This window comes from Pipistrellus hanaki, assembly GCF_964339955.1.
Source record: "Pipistrellus hanaki genome assembly, chromosome: 18".
In the NCBI taxonomy this organism is placed as follows: domain Eukaryota; kingdom Metazoa; phylum Chordata; class Mammalia; order Chiroptera; family Vespertilionidae; genus Pipistrellus; species Pipistrellus hanaki.
The window spans coordinates 31,166,730-31,184,279 of record NC_140520.1 but is presented as its reverse complement, the minus strand read 5'-3'; the positions used below and the strand labels follow the sequence as shown (position 1 = coordinate 31,184,279).

General features: G+C 59.6%; 1 protein-coding gene across 5 annotated transcripts in view; it reads left to right on the top strand.

The window, feature by feature from the left end:
- IKBKE (inhibitor of nuclear factor kappa B kinase subunit epsilon) overlaps positions 1-8,938 on the top strand; it is a 251,761-nt gene extending 242,823 nt beyond the window's left edge. For 4 of the 5 annotated variants that reach the window (XM_084865854.1, XM_084865852.1, XM_084865853.1 and 1 more), the window contains 7 exons: positions 173-249; positions 3,234-3,273; positions 4,012-4,113; positions 5,440-5,536; positions 6,255-6,388; positions 6,714-6,785; positions 8,191-8,938. In XM_084865854.1, coding sequence (XP_084721980.1) covers positions 173-249; positions 3,234-3,273; positions 4,012-4,113; positions 5,440-5,536; positions 6,255-6,388; positions 6,714-6,785; positions 8,191-8,224 — 556 coding nt within the window. In that variant the 3' untranslated portion in view covers positions 8,225-8,938. Of the gene's footprint in view, positions 1-172; positions 250-566; positions 2,828-3,233; positions 3,274-4,011; positions 4,114-5,439; positions 5,537-6,254; positions 6,389-6,713; positions 6,786-8,190 lie in introns of those variants that run through there. The other variant, XM_084865855.1, reaches the window with a different exon arrangement.
- The last annotated feature ends 8,612 nt before the right edge of the window (positions 8,939-17,550 follow it).

The window sequence follows — 17,550 nt, the reverse complement described above, 5'->3', positions numbered from 1 at the left end:
AGAGACAAGAAAGTCACCCCCACTCTCAATCGCCCCCTAAAACTGTGACATTAAGGCTCCTCTGCAGCCAGACAGCTCCTGCCTCGTCCCCCCACCATCGCAGCCCCCCCATTCCCCTGTGCTCTGTGCTGCTGGATTCTCCCATCACCAGGTCCCTGTCTCCCACCCTCAGCATCCAGCAGATTCAGTGCTGCCTGGACAAGATGCACCTCATCTTCAAGCAGTTCCGGAAGGCCAGGCTGAGACCAGGTGAGCCGAGGGCAGAGCCAAGCATGCTCTCGCTGGTACTCATGCTCTCTCTCCCTCTCCCTCTCCCTTTCTTCCTTCCCGACAGTGGCCCAGTCCCTGTTCTGTTCCTCCCGGGGTTGCTGCTGGGGGCTCACTGGTCAAGCAGAGCCAGGGTGCGGCTGGTCCAAGGCTGGGTCCCCGGGTCCCTGGCCACCAGCTGCCTGCAGACCAGCAAGAGGCAGGATGCCTGTACATCTGACTGATTGCCAGGTGGAACGGGAGTCTGAGGGGACACATATGGGATTCACAGCGTCTGGCACCTGACTGCCATCCAACAGGTGGCCCTTGGAAGAGAACCTACACCTTTGCCGAGCACCTTACAATTCCAGGAGCGTTCCCCTGTCTGTGTGCCTGTGGTTCGCTAAAACGGCTGGGTTTCCCAGAAGCGGGCAGACCCAGAGAAATGCCACCAGAGTCCCTGGACCAGGCGCTCGGCTGCATCTCTAAGAAGCTTCTCGAGGACCCTCGGGCAGGGTAGCTCACTGGGGCTCAACGGTCAGGCTGTTTGCCCCAGGGGACTGCCATCTTGGGGCAGGGGAGGGTCCAACTCAGGGACAGTGGGACAGGGACTGGAGGGGGCCTAGGGAGGCCACGGTTGACTCTCGAGGCTGAGGAGCTAACCCCCAGGACCTGACCCGTCACTCCCCCCTCCCCGCCCCTCTTCCCCACGGCTAGGCTTTTCCCACAGGGCAGCTCACAGGTCTTGGGCTTCACTGCCAAGTCCTCGTCCTCCTGGGATTATCTCAGAGCAGGTCCCACGGCATGGCCTGCAGCCACGTACGGAACCCAGTGTTCCCGAGTAGCCAACATGTAAAAGTAGAAATAAAAGAGTGAGATTAATTTTAATAATATTTTTTAGTCAACCCAATATATCCAAATTGTCATTTCAGCATGTAACCCATAAGCAACATAAACATAATTATACATATTCCCAGAAGTGGGGTCACTGGGCCCAATGGGAGTTCCATATTTAACTGTTTGAGGAACCCCCATACTGTTCTTCACAGTGGCTGCACCAGTCTGCATTCCTGCCAGCAGTGCACGAGGGTTCCCCTTTCTCCACATCCTCGCCAGCACTTCTTAGTTGATGTATTGATTGATAGCAGCCATTCTGACAGGTATAAGGTGATATCTCATTGTGTTCTAACTAGAGGCCCGATGCACAAAATTTGTGCAAGAGCAGGCCCTCCTTCCCCCGGCTGCCGGCACTGGCTTCCCTCTGGCACCCGGGACCCAGGTTTCCCTCTCAGCCCCGGATTCGTCCGGAAGGTCGCCTGGAAGGTCATCCAGAAGGACATCCGGCCTGATTAGCTTTTATTAGTGTACATTTGCATCTCTCTGGTGATAGTGACATTGAGGTTTTCCACATGTCTATGCTCATCTGCTTGTGCTATTCGGAGAAGTGTCTCTTCAGGCTCTGCTCGTTTTTTTAATGGGATTGTTTGGTGTGTGTGTGTGTGTTTAGTATTGAGTAGCATGAATTCTTTCTAAATTTTGGGCATTAACCCCTTATTGGATTCATCCCATTCAGTAGATTGTCTTTTCATTTTGTTGGTGGTTTCCTTTGCTGTGCAGAAAACCTTTAGTTTGATGTAGTCCCACTTGTTTATTTTTTGTTGTTTTTCTTGCCTGAGTAGATATATCAGGGGGGAAAAATATTGCTAAGAGAGATAGCAAAGATTTTGTTTACTTTCAGGAGTTTTATGGCTTTGAGTCTTACATTTAGCTCTTTAATCCATTTTGAGTTTATTCTTGCATATGGTGTACGAAGATGCTCTAGTTGCATTTTTCTTGCACGTATCTGTCCCATTTCCCCAGCACCATTTATTAAATAGACTCTCTTCCACCCCATTGTATGTCCCTGCCTCCTTTGTCATATATGAATTGACCCTATAGACTTAGGCTTCCTTCTGAACTCTCTACTCTGTTCCACTGACCTGTCTCCCTGTTCCTATGGCAGCACCATGAGGTCCAGCTGCTTTTAATCGCCTTGTTTTGCAGCCTCAGAAAGTTTTATTTCTGTGGTCTTCAAGAGCCCTTTATTCTAATGTAAGAGGAAGCAGGAAAAATGCCTCTCGTTGTGCTGGAAGGGGCCATTCTGATAAATGCCCAGGAGTGAGCACTAGGGCACTCACTACCCTCACACCCACCCTGTGTGCTCCGTGTGACAGATGCGGGGACTGACTGGGTGAGGGGTAATTACCTACGTGCACCCCCAGCCAATAGAAGGCAGGCCTGGGGCGTGTCACTTGGGCATCACGGGGGCCCAGCTGGCTGAGAACAGTGCCCGGATGAAAACTCCAGGAAAGGGGATTTTGTTATTAGGGGCGTGGAAGGAGGGTCAGCAAGGTGACCTCTGCCTCGTTTCCTCTCCAAGACGCTAAACCCGAGGCCTATTCCCTCAGAGCCCAGGAGGGGGCAGCATCTCCCCAGTGAGAGAGCACCAGGGGGTGCCCAGGAAGTGAAAAATGTCAGCCCTTCTGGCAAAAGTGTCTGGGCAGAGAAGGGGGGTAAGGGGTAGAGAAGGGGGTTACGGGGCCCGGGGAAAGGGGAGCTGGCTTATCCAGCTCCCCTGCAGAGCTCAGCTGGCTCTCCTGCAGCTTGAATACTCAGGGGTGAGGCCAGCAGCCTGTAGGCATCAGTCACTCTGGGTCCGGTGTGGCTGAGGGGCCCGGCTGACCACAAGCATCCTTCAAGGCCTGTTCCATCCACCACCTCCCACCTGACGCGTTCCCCTGCCCCTGCCCCCGGCACCTCCTTTCTTGTCGTGGGGCAATGTCTCGGGTGCTCGGTTCACCCCTGTCCCTCCTGGCTCAGGGGGCTGGGAGCTCCCAGGGATCGGGGTTCAAGCCAGGCGGACTGCATCTTTGTGGGGGTCCCCCAACCCTCGGGGCACTCCATGTTGCTGGCGTAACAGGTGGCATCGTGTCTGCTGTTTCCTGCAGGGCTTGGCTACAACGAGGAGCAGATCCACAAGCTGGATAAGTGAGTGGCCTGTCCCCCGGCAGGAGGGGGCGCAGGGGGGCGGGTGCCACCCGGGCAGAGCGGTTCTCTGTGCCAGGCAGGACGTGGTGAAGGGCCCAGTCACAGGCCGCAGCTGGCAGGAGGGGGCGGTGTGACGGTATGTGGGGCGGGGACCAGGGCAGGGGACGGCGGCTGAGCTGGAGGGCGGCTCCTCAGAACAGCTGCAGGAGCTGGACTTCCTTCTGAAGACGGCTCGGCTCCTGGGGTTTCTTCTCTGTTCCCTCGCTGGTTTGCCCCACCCCCCACCGCTCTGGCCTCCCCTTAGCGTCCCTTTGGCTGTCCCTCTGTCCTTCCATTTCCTGGGCCTCCCCCTTTACCCCCTTCATGCCTCAGGGGGCCCCTGATTTAATGCTTTTTTGGCAACCCACTCCCCCAGTTCTATACCCACCCTGACCCTCGACACCTACACACACACACACACACACACACACACACACACACTTTCCAGTCACCTCGCCTGCCCTCTGGGACGAGCGGAGAGCCCGTGCTCCCTCTGTGGTCCCGTGCGGTGTGCCAGCCACACTGGTCACCATGGTGACCCCCGCGTGTGGGCATCCCCTCCTCCCTCACGGGAGAGCCAGCCCCGCTGTGGCCGGCGGGCGGGCGGGGCGCCAGGCGGTGGAGACCCAGGCACGCTGGGCTTGTGCTCGGCGGCTCTGGCGGCTGAGCTCGGTGCCTCGGTTTCCCTCTCCTTCCCAGGGTGAACTTTAGCCATTTAGCCAAGAGGCTCCTGCAGGTCTTCCAGGAGGAGTGCGTGCAGAGGTACCAGGCGGCGCTGGTCACGCACGGCGACCGCATGAGGTAAGGACCCGGCCTCCCGAGCTCACGGACCCCGGGCCCTTCCAGGCTCGGAAGTCCTTGGCTGGGCAGTTTGCTGGGTGATTTCTACGCACGAGCTTATTCCATCCCGCAGCATCTTCCCTACCCAGGAAGCACTATCATCCCACCTTCCAAACCGGGAAACTGAGGCTCAGAGAACAGTCTCTCTCCCTTGAAACCACATAGCTAGCAGGTCGCAGGCCCGGAACAGCATAGGGATGTGACTGACCCTAAAACCGGGGTTCTTCCCGCGGTCCCAGGTGGTCATGTGGGAAGCCTTCCCTCTCTGGGGCGAGCACGGGTCCCCTAGGATGGGACCAGTGGCCGGGAAGCAGGGGCGGGCAGAGGTCCTTACACTAAGATGACCAGACGTCCTGCTTTTGGCGGGACAGTCCCGATTTTTAACAATTTGTCCTGCATCCCCGCTTCTTTCCAAAAATCGGGACTTTTTTAAAACGCCGCGGGACGCAGGACAAATTGTTAAAAATCGGGACTGTCCCGCCAAAAGCAGGACGTCTGGTCACCTTACCTTACACAGAACCCCTCTCCCAGCTTCTCCCTCTCAAACAGCCCCTCCCTCCTTTTCCACCTGCACCCACGCGGGCTCCTCCAGAGAAGGGGCAGCTGCCCAGGTGCGTCTGTCTGAGACCCAGGGGACCTGGGAGTGAGCCCGCCCACTCATTAGAATCCCAATTCCCAGCTCCCCGGCCCAAACACTGGTTTAATTGGTCTGAAGTTGGCTTGGATCGGGTGATTCTAATGTACAGCCACGACTAAGTGTCAGCCAACCACTGGCTTAAGCCCTCTGCACTTGATTTCCTTTTCGGGCAGTGGACAAAATGTCCTTGCCCCCTCCCTGCACTTAGAGAAGTCACAGAAGAGCCTTGACCTTGGTTTTCTCGGGAACGGGAGCCTCAGGAGTTCCCACATGTAGCTCCCACTCTGGAGCCGGCCTGGCTGTGCGCTCCCCCTGCCCAGCCCAGGTGACCCTGCCCGGCGCTAGGTGTTTGCAGCTCCCCGGTGGTTTCGATGGGACCCTCATCAGCCTGTCAAAGCATTACCACTCTCACAGGGGGACAGGGGGACAGGGGGACAGGGGCACAGGGAGACAGGGAATGGGGGGGACAGGGGAGAGTTGAGGGTGCACCCAGACGGGCAGAGGCAGTGGGGGAGGCGCTGGCTGGACCCATGGACGCCTGCCTGTTGCCTGGAGGCCTCCCCTCCGTGGCTGTGCAGCGGCCCAAACAGCTGGGTGTGGCCCGTAAGAGCCCTCGAGCCTGGCCCTCACTGTTGGTCTGCTCTCCCCAGGCTGGTGCAGGAGGCCAGGAACCACCTGCGCCTGGTCGCCCGCTCCGTGGCTGCCTACAGCGCCAAAGCCCAGGAGGTGCAGGAGGGCCTCAGCAAGGTGCGGGGGCTTCAGGGCACCGGCTGGGGGGGGGGGAGGGGCGCCCGGTCCATCTGGTGCTCTGGGGGCACGCGGCCATTCCCCTGCCTCCGGGCAGAGCTGCCTGGACTAAGCCCAAGCACTCTGGGACGGGCGGGAGGTCTCTGACCCCAAAGGCACCCTGAGGGGGTGATGGAGAAAGTGGGTGATCCAGACTGAAGGTCAGAGCAAGGGCAGAGCCTCCGGAATGCTGGGACCTCTTCCTCCCCCTCCTCCTGCCTGGGAGGCCGCAGGCCACTCCTGAGAGGGGCCGTGTGACCTCTCCTTGACCTTCTGATCTGAGCTCTGCCAAGTGGCCAGTGCAGGCAGCCCGGGAAGACACCGGCTTTACCAACAGGAACAGAGAGGACGCCTCTTCCGGGAGAGGCTGCATGGTGCCTCCCCTCCCCACATGGGCTGCCTCCTCCCCCCACTCGGCTCTCTCTCCCCCCGACTCCCTGCAGCTCCTGGCACAGGTGTCACCAGGGGTGTAGGTTAGACACAGGGGAGAACTTGGCAGCCAGGATCATGACATCCACGCGGACAGTGAGGGGGGCCGCGCTCCCAGGATGGGCAGGAGGGGCTAGCCAGAGGAGAGGGCTGGGGCCATTTTGTTACCCTTTTCCGGCCTTACCCTGGCACTGCCCTCCCCACAGGAGAGCTGGCTCCTCCCTTCTGACTAAAGTGTGGTTCCCCTCAGATCCTCGACTGGCTGTCTCTCCAGCTCCTTCAGGACAGAGCAAAGGGGGCCCAGGCCTCCCCAGTCCCCACAGCCCCGTATTCCAGTCCTGCCCCGGAGGACCTGGGCCTCCAGCTGCAGGACCTGGGTCTCCAGTAAGCACCCGAGAGGGATGTCTGTGTGTGTGCGTGCGTGTATGTGCGCGCGTGCGTGCGTGCGTGCGTGTGTGCGTGCATGTGTGTGTAAGTGGGGATGAAAGTTAGGCCCTGAGTTTCCAGTAAGTACCTGAGAGGGATGTCCGTGTGTGTGTGTGTGTGTGTGTGTGTGTGTGTGCGTGTGCGTGTGCGTGTGTGCGTGTGGAAGGAGGGGTGAAAGTTAGGGCCCGAGGCCAGTGCTTGGTGGCCGGCCTCCCAGGGAAGGGGTCGGTCAGGGCACTTTCGGCCTCAGGCCCAGTGGCCGCTCTTGCCTCTGCCTGGACAGCATGGAGGAGCTCTGTAAGGAGATGAAGCTGCTGGCCTCCGACCTCCAGGACAACAACTGCATCATCGAAGGGTGAGGAGTCCGCTGTGCGCGGAGAGGGCTGGGTCCTCAGCGCCGGCACCTGCCCACGCAGGTTTGGTGGCGGGTGGCTGAGCTCCGGCCTGTCCGCAGTGAGTCACTGTCCCCGCCAGGTGAGGCTTCCCAGCTCTACCGGAGTCTGGAGAACACAGTGCCTCCGAGAGGAGCATTCCATCTAATTCTGAGCAATTGTGGGACATGCACAAGAAGCATCCGGCCTTGATGCTAAGACCGCTCTCAGTGCGGTCAGAAACGGGCCTGGGGCGTGCGGACCGTGGCTGTGAGCGTGGGTGGTGCCTGGTACTTCCCCCAGCCTCGGCGTGGCACTGCCTCATCTCTGAGGCAGGAAGGCAGGGAGGCTGGGAGGCTGGGAGGCTGGGAGGCAGGGAGGCTGGGAGGCAGGGAGGCAGGGAGGCAGGGAGGCTGGGAGGCAGGGAGGGTGAGAGGCTGGGAGGCTGGGAGGCAGGGAGGCTGGGAGGCTGGGAGGCTGGGAGGCAGAGAAGCTGGGAGGCTGGGAGGTTGGGAGGCTGGGAGGCTGGGAGGCTGGGAGGTTGGGAGGTTGGGAGGCTGGGAGGCAGAGAAGCTGAGAGGCTGGGAGGTTGGGAGGCAGGGAGGCTGGGAGGCTGGGAGGTTGGGAGGCTGGGAGGGTGAGAGGCAGGGAGGCTGGGAGGCTGGGAGGCAGAGAGGCTGGGAGGCAGGGAGGCTGGGAGGCTGGGAGGGTGGGAGGCTGGGAGGCAGAGAGGCTGGGAGGCTGGGAGGCAGAGAGGCTGGGAGGCAGGGAGGCTGCGAGGCAGAGAGGCTGGGAGGCAGGGTGGCCAGAGGAGCTGGCAGTCCTCTCCAGAGTCTCCGAGGCCCCTTGGGTTGAGGGGGCATCTGTCATGTCCCATTCCAGCCAGGGGAGGCTCCATCTCTTCCATGCCCGCCAAGGGGAGAGCCCACAGCTCCTCAGAAAGCCTTCCCAGTGCAGCCGGATGGGCAGGAAGTTCTAATTTTAGTGCCGACATGAATTATTCTTGCTGTGATATGTTGTCCATTTACAGATAAAATACTTTATGTTTGTGAATTTTCACTTCCTCCTTCAAAGCTGCAGCCAGGAAGCCTAAAGAAGGCTTTTGAATTCCTCCCCCTCCTCACCCTGGCTGCACTGCCTTCACCAGGAGAGCCTGGGACAACCCAGACGCCGGGGTCTCACCCCAGAAGCTCTGGGCATGGCCCGGGGTGGGGGTTTTATAAGCTTCCTGGTGACTCTAGTGCAGCCAGGGCCGAGAACCCCAGAGTTCTCGGGGGACAGGAGAGCTGAGCCCCGAAAGCCTTGGAGCTGCCGGACGCTGTGTGGCCTGGGCAGCGGTTCCCAGGCCCCTCACGTGTGGGAGGAACTAACCTGTGCCTCTCCTTGCAGGTTGAGTCGGGTCCAGTTGGCCCCTGACGTCTGAGCTCCGTGGGTGCACAAGGCGGCCTGAAGCATTAGAATCATGGGAACCAGCCCAGGGGTCTCCCTGGTCCCACCCTCAGCCTACCTCCCTCCTGGCCTACCGCTGGGGCTGTCACAGCATTACCTTCCCTGCCTGGATGCGGGCACCACACGGTCTGTGGGGACCCACTGGACACCCTACGCAGGCTCTGGCACAGCTCCTTCGTGGCCAGGTGCGCGGTCCCCTGGCACCCACGACCGAACATTGCGGGGCCCTGGGGAGAGGCTCTGACAGCCCCCTCCCCGGGTTACAGGGCTCTGCTCCTCAGGGAACCGAAGGGAGGCCCCACGGGGGTTCCCCAGGGTGCTGGGCCCAGTGGCCTCATCTCAGTCTTCCTTCCTCCTTGGTGTTTTGTTTTCTTGTTGAACAAGCAGCCCTCTCCCCTCTCCTCCGGTTTCTGAGGGCCAACACTCGATCAGCCGCAGGCATCACAGAGTCTGGTTTGCCTTCTGTTCTCCATCTGGTGGAGCCTCAGGGCGAGAGAGTGGGTGGCGGGGGTGCCACTGCCCGGGGACTTTCCCCTTCCCGCTCCCTCTGAGGCACCACCAGTCCTGGGACGCCAGCCAGCCAGGCGGTCAGGAATGGCCATGCAATCAGGACAGGCCTGTACGTCCACAGCCCCGAGGGGAGGAAGGCCTGCCCCTTTAAGAAGTGCAATAAACGTGCCTTCCTGTCTGTGTCTGGGTGTCTCTCGCCGGCTGTGTGTGAGGCCGGGGAAGGCCGCAGGGGAACCAGCAGGCACGTGAGGATCTGAGAGGAGAAGGATGGGGAAATGGAGGCAGGCCTGGTCACTTCCTGATTCCTGCCTTTTCCCCAATTTCCAGGAAAAGCCCAAGGAAGGGGCCTCCAGCTGGGAGGGCTGCTTCCCATTCCTCTCTTCTCCCACCCCTGTCCGCTGGGAAGCTGTATAAGGGACTCGGAACCTGGGGAGTGAAAAAAGGCCTTTTTATTTTATTTATTTATTTTAATATATTTTATTGATTTTTTTTACAGGGAGGAAGAGAGAGGGATAGAGAGTTAGAAACATCGATAAGAGAGAAACATCGACCAGCTGCCCCTTGCACACCCCCTACTGGGGATGTGCCCGCAACCAATGTACATGCCCTTGACCGGAATCGAACCTGGGATTTTCCAGTCCGCAGGCCGACGCTCTATCCACTAAGCCAAACCGGTTTCTGCAAAAAGGACCTTTTTAAACCTCAAATCTACCATCTAAGTGCCTACCCTCTCACCCCAACCACCCCCCCACTCCACCCCCCACCCCCACTGGTCAAAACCTAGGCTGCGTCCGAAATACTGAGTTTGAGCATTGCTATGAGTCAAATAGGGCCTCCTCCCTCATTCTGTCCAGAAGCTAGCATGGTGCCTGGGCGAGGCAGTCAGGCTGGTGCGCATTTAGTCTTTCCCCTGAGAACCTCCAGGCCCCTTAACCAGAGCTGGGCTCCCCCTGGCTTAGGGGGTCGGGGGAGGAAGTACACAGGATCGTAGCCCCAATAGGGGAGGGAAACAAATGAGAAGCCCCACTGTGTGCTTCAAAGCATCAAGATGACATCATGCTTGACCCCAGATAACCCCAGAAGTCCTTCCTGCCCAGCTTCCCGGAGCCCCCGCATCTGGAGGGCAGTCTGCCTGGCCACGGGGCGGAAGTGGGGGGAGGCTGGGGCCCCGCATCTGCCACCTCCTTGCTGCTGCTCTGTGGAGAGACCGGCCTCTCCAGGCCGAGGGAGGGTGGTGGGGTTTGCTCGCATCAGGCCTAAGTGGCTTCGTGTGTGCCATTTGGGCCTCCTGCCGTGGGTCATAAGCCCTGTGGGTTCAGATTCTGAGGCTCCAGAAGCCAGCCGCTCCCTCTGTGGCCCTGGGCCCTGGGCCGCCTCTGGTCGGCCCTGCCGCAGGAGCTCCGGCCAACACTACGGGATCGCCATCTGCTGCAGGGAAGCCCCACCGCGGTTTTCCCCGGCAGCTGCTTCTGGGCCCCACATGCTTGGTGGGGCTCAGCACGCCGCCAGGGGAGCCCCGAAGGCCAAGTGCAGATTGTTGGAGGATGACATGCATGGTCCGGGCTCCAGGAGCTCATGAGCAAAGCCCAGCGGGGGACACGCTCCGAGGCTTCAGTCCATCCTGTGCAGGGCAGCGCAGGACACGGCGCCTGCACCATCTCAGCTTCTCAGAGCTGCCCATTCCGCCTCCGGGGGTTGGGGGGGGGGGGGAATGCACCAAGGCCGGTGACCAGAGGGACCTTGTAAGACCCCAGGTACCTGAAGGCCGCTTAAATACCCCTCTCTGAGTCCTAACGACACTGAAAATGAAGGGCTGCCCGGTTCTCAGATGCAAAGTGGGCGCCCGCAGCTGCCAGGCAACTAGGAGCCTTGCCTGCCACGGAGCTCGCCTCCAGCAGAAGGCAGAGTGCTGAGACCACAGCAGGGTGCAGCTCACATGTAGTGTCACACAGGGTCTCCGTTGTGGCAGGATGGGTGCTTAGTGCAGCCTGGACGGGTCGGGAAAGGGCCAGGAGCAGTGACTCCAGGAGCAGTGACTCCAGGCTGGGGTTTGGCAGGTGAGGGGAGAATTGGCACCAGCCATGGAGGCCTGGGCGGCATCCCGCCCACGTGCACAGCACCAGCCTCCACGTGGGAGGAACACATGGTGTTTGTGTGATTGGAAGGCAGCAGGAGGAAGTGGGGAGCCAGCGAGAGGAAGGGGAGGAGCCAGCCCCGAACCTGCTCAGGGCCACGCTGAGGAGCCTGGCTTTCCCTCGGGGCTCCGTGGACACGGGTTTAAAGGGCAAGGCCCGCTGGCATTTAAATTTTTTAGAAAATGTATTTTATTGATTTTTCACAGAGAGGAAAGGAGAGGGGTAGAGAGTTAGAAACACTGATGAGAGAGAAACGTCGATCAGCTGCCTCCTGCACACCTCCTCCTGGGGATGTGCCCACAACCAAGGTACATGCCCTTGACCGGAATTGAACCTGGGACCCTTCAGTCTGCAGGCCGATGCCCCACTGACATTGTAAAGGTATGACTCTGTGTGGTGCCTGTGTGGGGGTGGACTGACACACCGTGCCTCGGTTTCCTCATTTGTAAAATGGAGAGGACATCACTCACAGTTATGGGTAGATAAACTAGGAATGTCCACACAGCGCCTGAGACACCCTCCCCTGGCGGGGAGGCCTCTGAGGCCGGAGGAGGAGCAGAAGCTGGGCTCAGGGGGCTCCGCCAGTCACCCCCATCGGGGAGGAGTCCACGCGGCAGTCAGGTCCGTGACCAGCATCTTCTGGAAACAGTCTGGCTCGTGTTAAAGGGGGGCCTGCCCACTAGGTCTGGGGGGCCTGGAGCTGCAGGGCTGCAGTCTCTGCTTCTCTCTCAGAATCGACAGTTTTCTCCTTACGGGCTGCTGACTCCAAACAGATTCTGGGACCCTCTCCCCCTCCTGATTCCCATCCGTGAGGGTGAGCCTGCGCTGCTGAGCTTCCCTCCTCCTGCTGCAAGGCTTACCCAGCTCGGGTCCGAGGGCCTGAGGAGTCTCCGGCAGAAGACGGTGAGGACGAGCCAGCTCCGGCCATGGCAGTGGGCGGGACACTGGACTAGCACCACCCCCGCCGGACAGCCAGGCAGGGAACCAGTCTCAGGGACAGCCTAGGCCTCCTCTAAGGCCTGGCCGCTCTCCAACTGGACTCGCCATTTGCTCTCACAGGCTTGCCTCCATTCAGCAGGGTTGGGGGATGAGCAGGGGTTCAAAGAACTGCTGCCACTGGTTATCTAAGCTGCTTCCATGGCCTTGTAAACAGTGTGATCCCGGCTTCCTTCCCCCCCCTCCCCCCCCCCCCCCCCCCCCCCCCGCCCATTGCAGAGAGGATCTGGAACCAGGCAGCCCCGCGGGGCGGTGGTAAGGCATGGACCAGGGTGGCCTCAAGTAACTTGGGTTTTATTTTCCTTGGAAGCGCAGAGCTTCAGCAGCCACTTAAAGCAGTTGGGGCCTTTCCCTGCACCCTCTGCCAGAGGCGGGGGTGGAGTCAGGGGTGAAATGGGAGTGAGGAAAGGAGAGAGGGTGGTAGGGGAGGAGGGAAGGATGGAAAGGAAGGGAAAGATAGATGGAGCAGATAAGGGAGAAAGGAGGAGGGAGAGGAAGAAGCAGGAATGAGCGGAACGAGGCAGAGACCTAGAAGAGAGACGGGGGGAGGTGTGGTGGGCCGGGGTGGGAGCAGGGATAGGCTTAGGTCATCCGGGCCGCTCGGCTCATGCTGGTCTGGGGCAGCCCAGGCCCAGGCCCAGGATGCTGCTGCAGGGCAAGTGCTAGAATGCAAGCAGCTGTGGCTGGGAGGCTACCCCCCTGGCTGGGGAGAAAGGCTGCTGACATCTGCCTGGAATAGCTGAGTTTTTCCAACACAGAAACAAGCACACAGCAGCCAGCCTTATCATTGGCCTGGCAGAGCGGCCTGGGATGGAAAAATTCCATGAACTGAGACACAGACAAAGGCGCCACCGAACGGCTTGAAAACAAGCCCCACCCACCCCCACCCCACACGGTGACACCCTTCCAGGCCTTTCCAGGAACCTCAAATCCCTGCTCACGTTCCCACCCTGGTTTGCCCTCCTCGTCCCCAAGGACCTAGAATAGGGGTGTCGAACTCAATCAGAGAAGGGGCCAAAATCTAAAATCCAGCCTAAATCGCGGGCCAAATGGTTTACTGAACAGTCATAAACTGACAATGTCATAAACTGACAGCGGAGTGCAGTGATGACAGCGCGGTGCGGGCCACATTGCAAGGCCTGGTGGGCTGGATTTGGCCCGAGGGCCGTGTGTTTGACACATGTGACCTAGAAGATCCCCGTGGGACCACTCGAGTTTGGTGACTCGAAGAAGGCCCATCCCCCTACGGTGGGGATGGGGACCTGCCAGGCCTCCGCCCTGGACAGTGACGAGCACCTGGAGCAGGAAACCCACCCCAGTGGGACCAGCGACCTTGCACAGGAGTCTTAACCGGAGTTCCCAGCACCACTCGGACTTCCACGCAGGCCCAGCAGGTCTCTGGCACCTTTTGTTCTCCCTGGACCAGGCAATGCCCTGGTCTCCCCTCCCCGGGTACAGGGCCCTGGCTGGAAGGGATGTTAAGAGAGAAGTCCTGGAGTTGGTGCAGGTGGGCAGCGGACAGCTGAGTTCACTTCATTAAACATTGAATGAGCACCTCCGATTTGCCCCACATGGTGCGACCAGGAAGAGCAACAAGACCCAAGTGAGGCCCGGCTGGCTTGGCTCGTGGTTGAGTGTCGACCTGTGAACCAAGAGGTCACGGTTCAATTCTGGTCAGGGCACAGGCCTGGGTTGCAAGCTCGGTCCTCAATAGGGGGCATGCAGGAGGAAGCTGCTCAATGATTCTCATCATTGATGTTTCTCTTCCTCTCTGGAAAAAAAAAAAAATTTTTTTTAACAACAAAAAGAGACCCACGTGAGGAAGGCAGACATGCCAAACGGGAACTGTGATTCACGCCGTGATGACAGGCGTGTTAGAGACACAGGAGGCCACGGGAGCCCAGAAGGAAGCGATGAGGCAGGCTGGGTGACTCTGGGAAGGTTCTCTGGTCTGGGGACCTGGCATTTGGACTGGACCTGGGAAGTTGGACAGGGTTTTGATCGGGAGAGAAAAAAGGAGAAAGATTTTGCTGGTCTTTAAACTGCACCTGCAAAGTACGATGAGAGATTTGGAAACATTGCTGCTGTCACCACACCCGCTGGGCAGTGCAAAGGCGAAAGAATGGATTTGAGTCCAGCCTGGGCCACCTCTATGGGCCGGTCACATGACTTCTCTGAGCCTCCGTCCTGTCACCTGGGTGATAGGATGCCAGCCATTTCACTGAGTGGCCATGAAGATGAAGTCATTCAAGCCAACAGTGCCTGCCAGGGGGTAGGAATTGAGTTCATAGTTCTTGAGTAAGTACATGTAACATGTAGCATTTTTCAAGGGGTTTTCACAAACATTTCATTATTTTTTTTAAAAAATATATATATAGATATTTTTAAAATATATTTTATTGATATTTTACAGAGAGGGAGAGAGAGGGAGAGAGAGTTAGAAACATCGATGAGAGAGAAACATCAATCAGCTGTCTCCTGCACACCCACCGCCTACTGAGGATGTGCCCACAACCAAGGTATACGCCCTTGACGAGAATCGAATCTGGGACCCTTGAGTCTGCAGGCCAAAGCTCTATCCATTGAGCCAAACCGGTTAGGGAAACTTTTTAAAATGTTTTATTTCAGAGAAGGAGAGGGAGAGAGAGGTAGAAACATCAATGATGAGAGAGAATCACTGATTGACTGCCTCCTGTCCAACCCGCACGAGGGATGGAGCCTACAACCCAGGCATGTGCCCTGACGGGGAACCGAATTGTGACCTCAGGTCGACGGTCAACCACTCAGCCATGCTGGCTGGGCTGCACAGACATTTTAATTCCCTGGTGACGTTCTGTCACGGTCCCGGCTCACAGGGCAGCCATGGAAGGTATGACTGGCCCTCCTGACACGTTACAGCCACACCCACTTCCTCGGGAGGCTGAGCTCAGTGTGTGACAAGCTGCCCGAGAGGGGAAGGAAGCAGCGTGGAGAGCTGGGATTGTGGTTAGCCAGGGTCAGAGCACTCGCCCGCAGATGTCTAGGGCGGGGTCACGCGTTCCCACAATCCCACAACACGCTGCCTCGGCCCCGCTTCCAAAGTGTGGTCTGCGAGTCACTCCGATCAGACTCTCTTGTGAAATACGGACCAATCCCCGGACTTGCCACATCGGTCTCTGGAGAAGGGGTCTGGGAACAACCTGGAACAATCTCGAGCGTAAAGTCTGGGAAAGTGGAGGGACTTGGAGAGCCACGGGCTTACTCTATTCAGGTTCCGGTTTCCACGTCTGCTCCTCAGAGACCGCCCCGTCCAGTATTAGCCCCTCAGCACACTTCATGTTCATCATAGCACGTAGCCTGATATCATATTACATGCGTGTTTGTGTGTTTCTTATCTGGCCCTACCACTGAAATGTACGTGTCAGGAACACGTCCGTGCTGGTTCACTGTGGTGCCTTTGGTGCCTGCCCCATGGTGGGTATTAAATAATTGCCAGTGAATCGCTGCTCTGGGCCCTTGAAGGTCACGGTGGATGTGGGCACTGCTGCCACATGTTGCAGCCCTTTTCCCATTCTGAGTGCAGGGTGGGGTGCACTGCTCGGCGCCCCCCTTCCTTACCCCCCACCCCCCTCCCCGTGTAGGTGGTGTAGCTAGGTCTGTGAGAAAGTGCATGGATCCTTTAAAGGCGGAGTAGGACCCTCAGACCCTCCCGGCCTCCCCCTGCACGGTGACTGGCACATTAGATATGGGGGCTGTCCCATCGGCCTGGGGCCCGCGGTGGCTCTGATGGCCAGTCTCCCTGCCACAGGGCAGAGGGCAGCGGAGCAGGGAGGAGGGTGGTTTATGGCTGCGGCAGAGCCTGGCCTGCCGGACAGCCGGGACCCTCTGCAGAGACCGGAGCTGTGGAGTCACTGGGAGGCCCCGAGCTGCTTCGGGGGTTTCAGGCTTCAAAGCCTCAAAGCCACACAGAGCCCCAAACTTCCCCTGCGGAGAGGCAGCCAGCTCTGTCCTTCCTCTCCCTTCCTGCCAGAAGCAGGAGCGGGCGGGAGGCCTGGAAAGGCCTGTCCCCGGGGGAGCGGACGCGCTGGGATCTCCACAGGAGTGACGGCACACGCTGACCGCACACGCTGACCGCACACGCTGACCGCACACGCTGACCGCACGCTGACCGCACACGCTGACCGCACACGCTGACCGCACACGCTGACCGCACACACTGACCGCACACTGACCGCACACGCTGACCGCACACGCTGACCGCACACGCTGACCGCACACGCTGACCGCACACGCTGACCGCACACTGACCGCACACGCTGACCGCACACGCTGACCGCACACGCTGACCGCACACTGACCGCACACGCTGACCGCACACGCTGACCGCACACGCTGACCGCACGCTGACCGCACGCTGACCGCACACGCTGACCGCACGCTGACCGCACGCTGACCGCACACGCTGACCGCACACGCTGACCGCACGCTGACCGCACACGCTGACCGCACACGCTGACCGCACACACTGACCGCACACTGACCGCACACGCTGACCGCACACGCTGACCGCACACGCTGACCGCACACGCTGACCGCACGCTGACCGCACACGCTGACCGCACACGCTGACCGCACACGCTGACCGCACGCTGACCGCACACGCTGACCGCACACGCTGACCGCACACGCTGACCGCACGCTGACCGCACACGCTGACCGCACACGCTGACCGCACACGCTGACCGCACACTCAGGCTCAGTCAGCGTCCTTCCCCTCGGTCAGAGTGGAGACATGAAGCGGACCCGCTCTTCCGGGCCAGAGTCCCGGAGGGAAGGCCACGCTCGGGCCCAGCGGCGCTGCTCACTGGGGAGCTCCAGCGGAGGGTCTGCGGGCCGCTGTCTGACCTGCAGCCTGCGGGACTGAGGGGCCGGCAGTGCTGGGCTCCAAGCACCCACCTCACCCCGACCGCAATCAGAGGAGGTCATACTTCCCGGGGAGCGAGGAATGAGCGTGCATGTGTGTGTGTGTGCGTGGTGTGTGTGTGTGTGTGTGTGTGATGTGTGTGTGTCTGTGTTGTGGGAGGGAGGGGATGCCCCTCAAGGAAGAAGGGACGGGGCCGGAAAGATGGCATCAGAGGAGCAAGACCCAGGCAGGGGGCCCCTGTCGAGTCGGGGGAGGCAACTACGTCTCCAGCCCTCCATTTCTTGCTCAGGGAGAGGAACCTTAGATGAACTTGATGACCTTGGGTTTGGTTACATGAAGTCACATCACCTCCATTTCCATCTCTTTCCCATCCGGAAGCCAGGGTCCGGGCTGGCCCAGCATGGTCTCTGCCCGCCCGCTGCCCCGCTGCCCGCAGCAGGAACACAGACGCCAGCATTTTTCCGTTCAGCCAGGCGACCGGGACGGGTCTGCACCTGGTCATTCCAGACGGTCCCCGTCTCCAGGGCTGGAGGGGAGACCCATCCCAGGACCCTCCCTGCCGGGGCTGCCATGGGTGGGGTGGGAGGTGGAGGGCAGAGATGTGATTGTCAGCGGTTATTTCTCAAGTGACATTTCAAAACCGGCCTCCCAGGGCTGAGCTCTTTGCCAGGGCTCCTCCTCTCGCCACCCTGAGCTGGCTCCCCGAGCGCACAGTGGGTCCACACCCTGAACCTCACCCGCCCGCGGCCCTCCAGT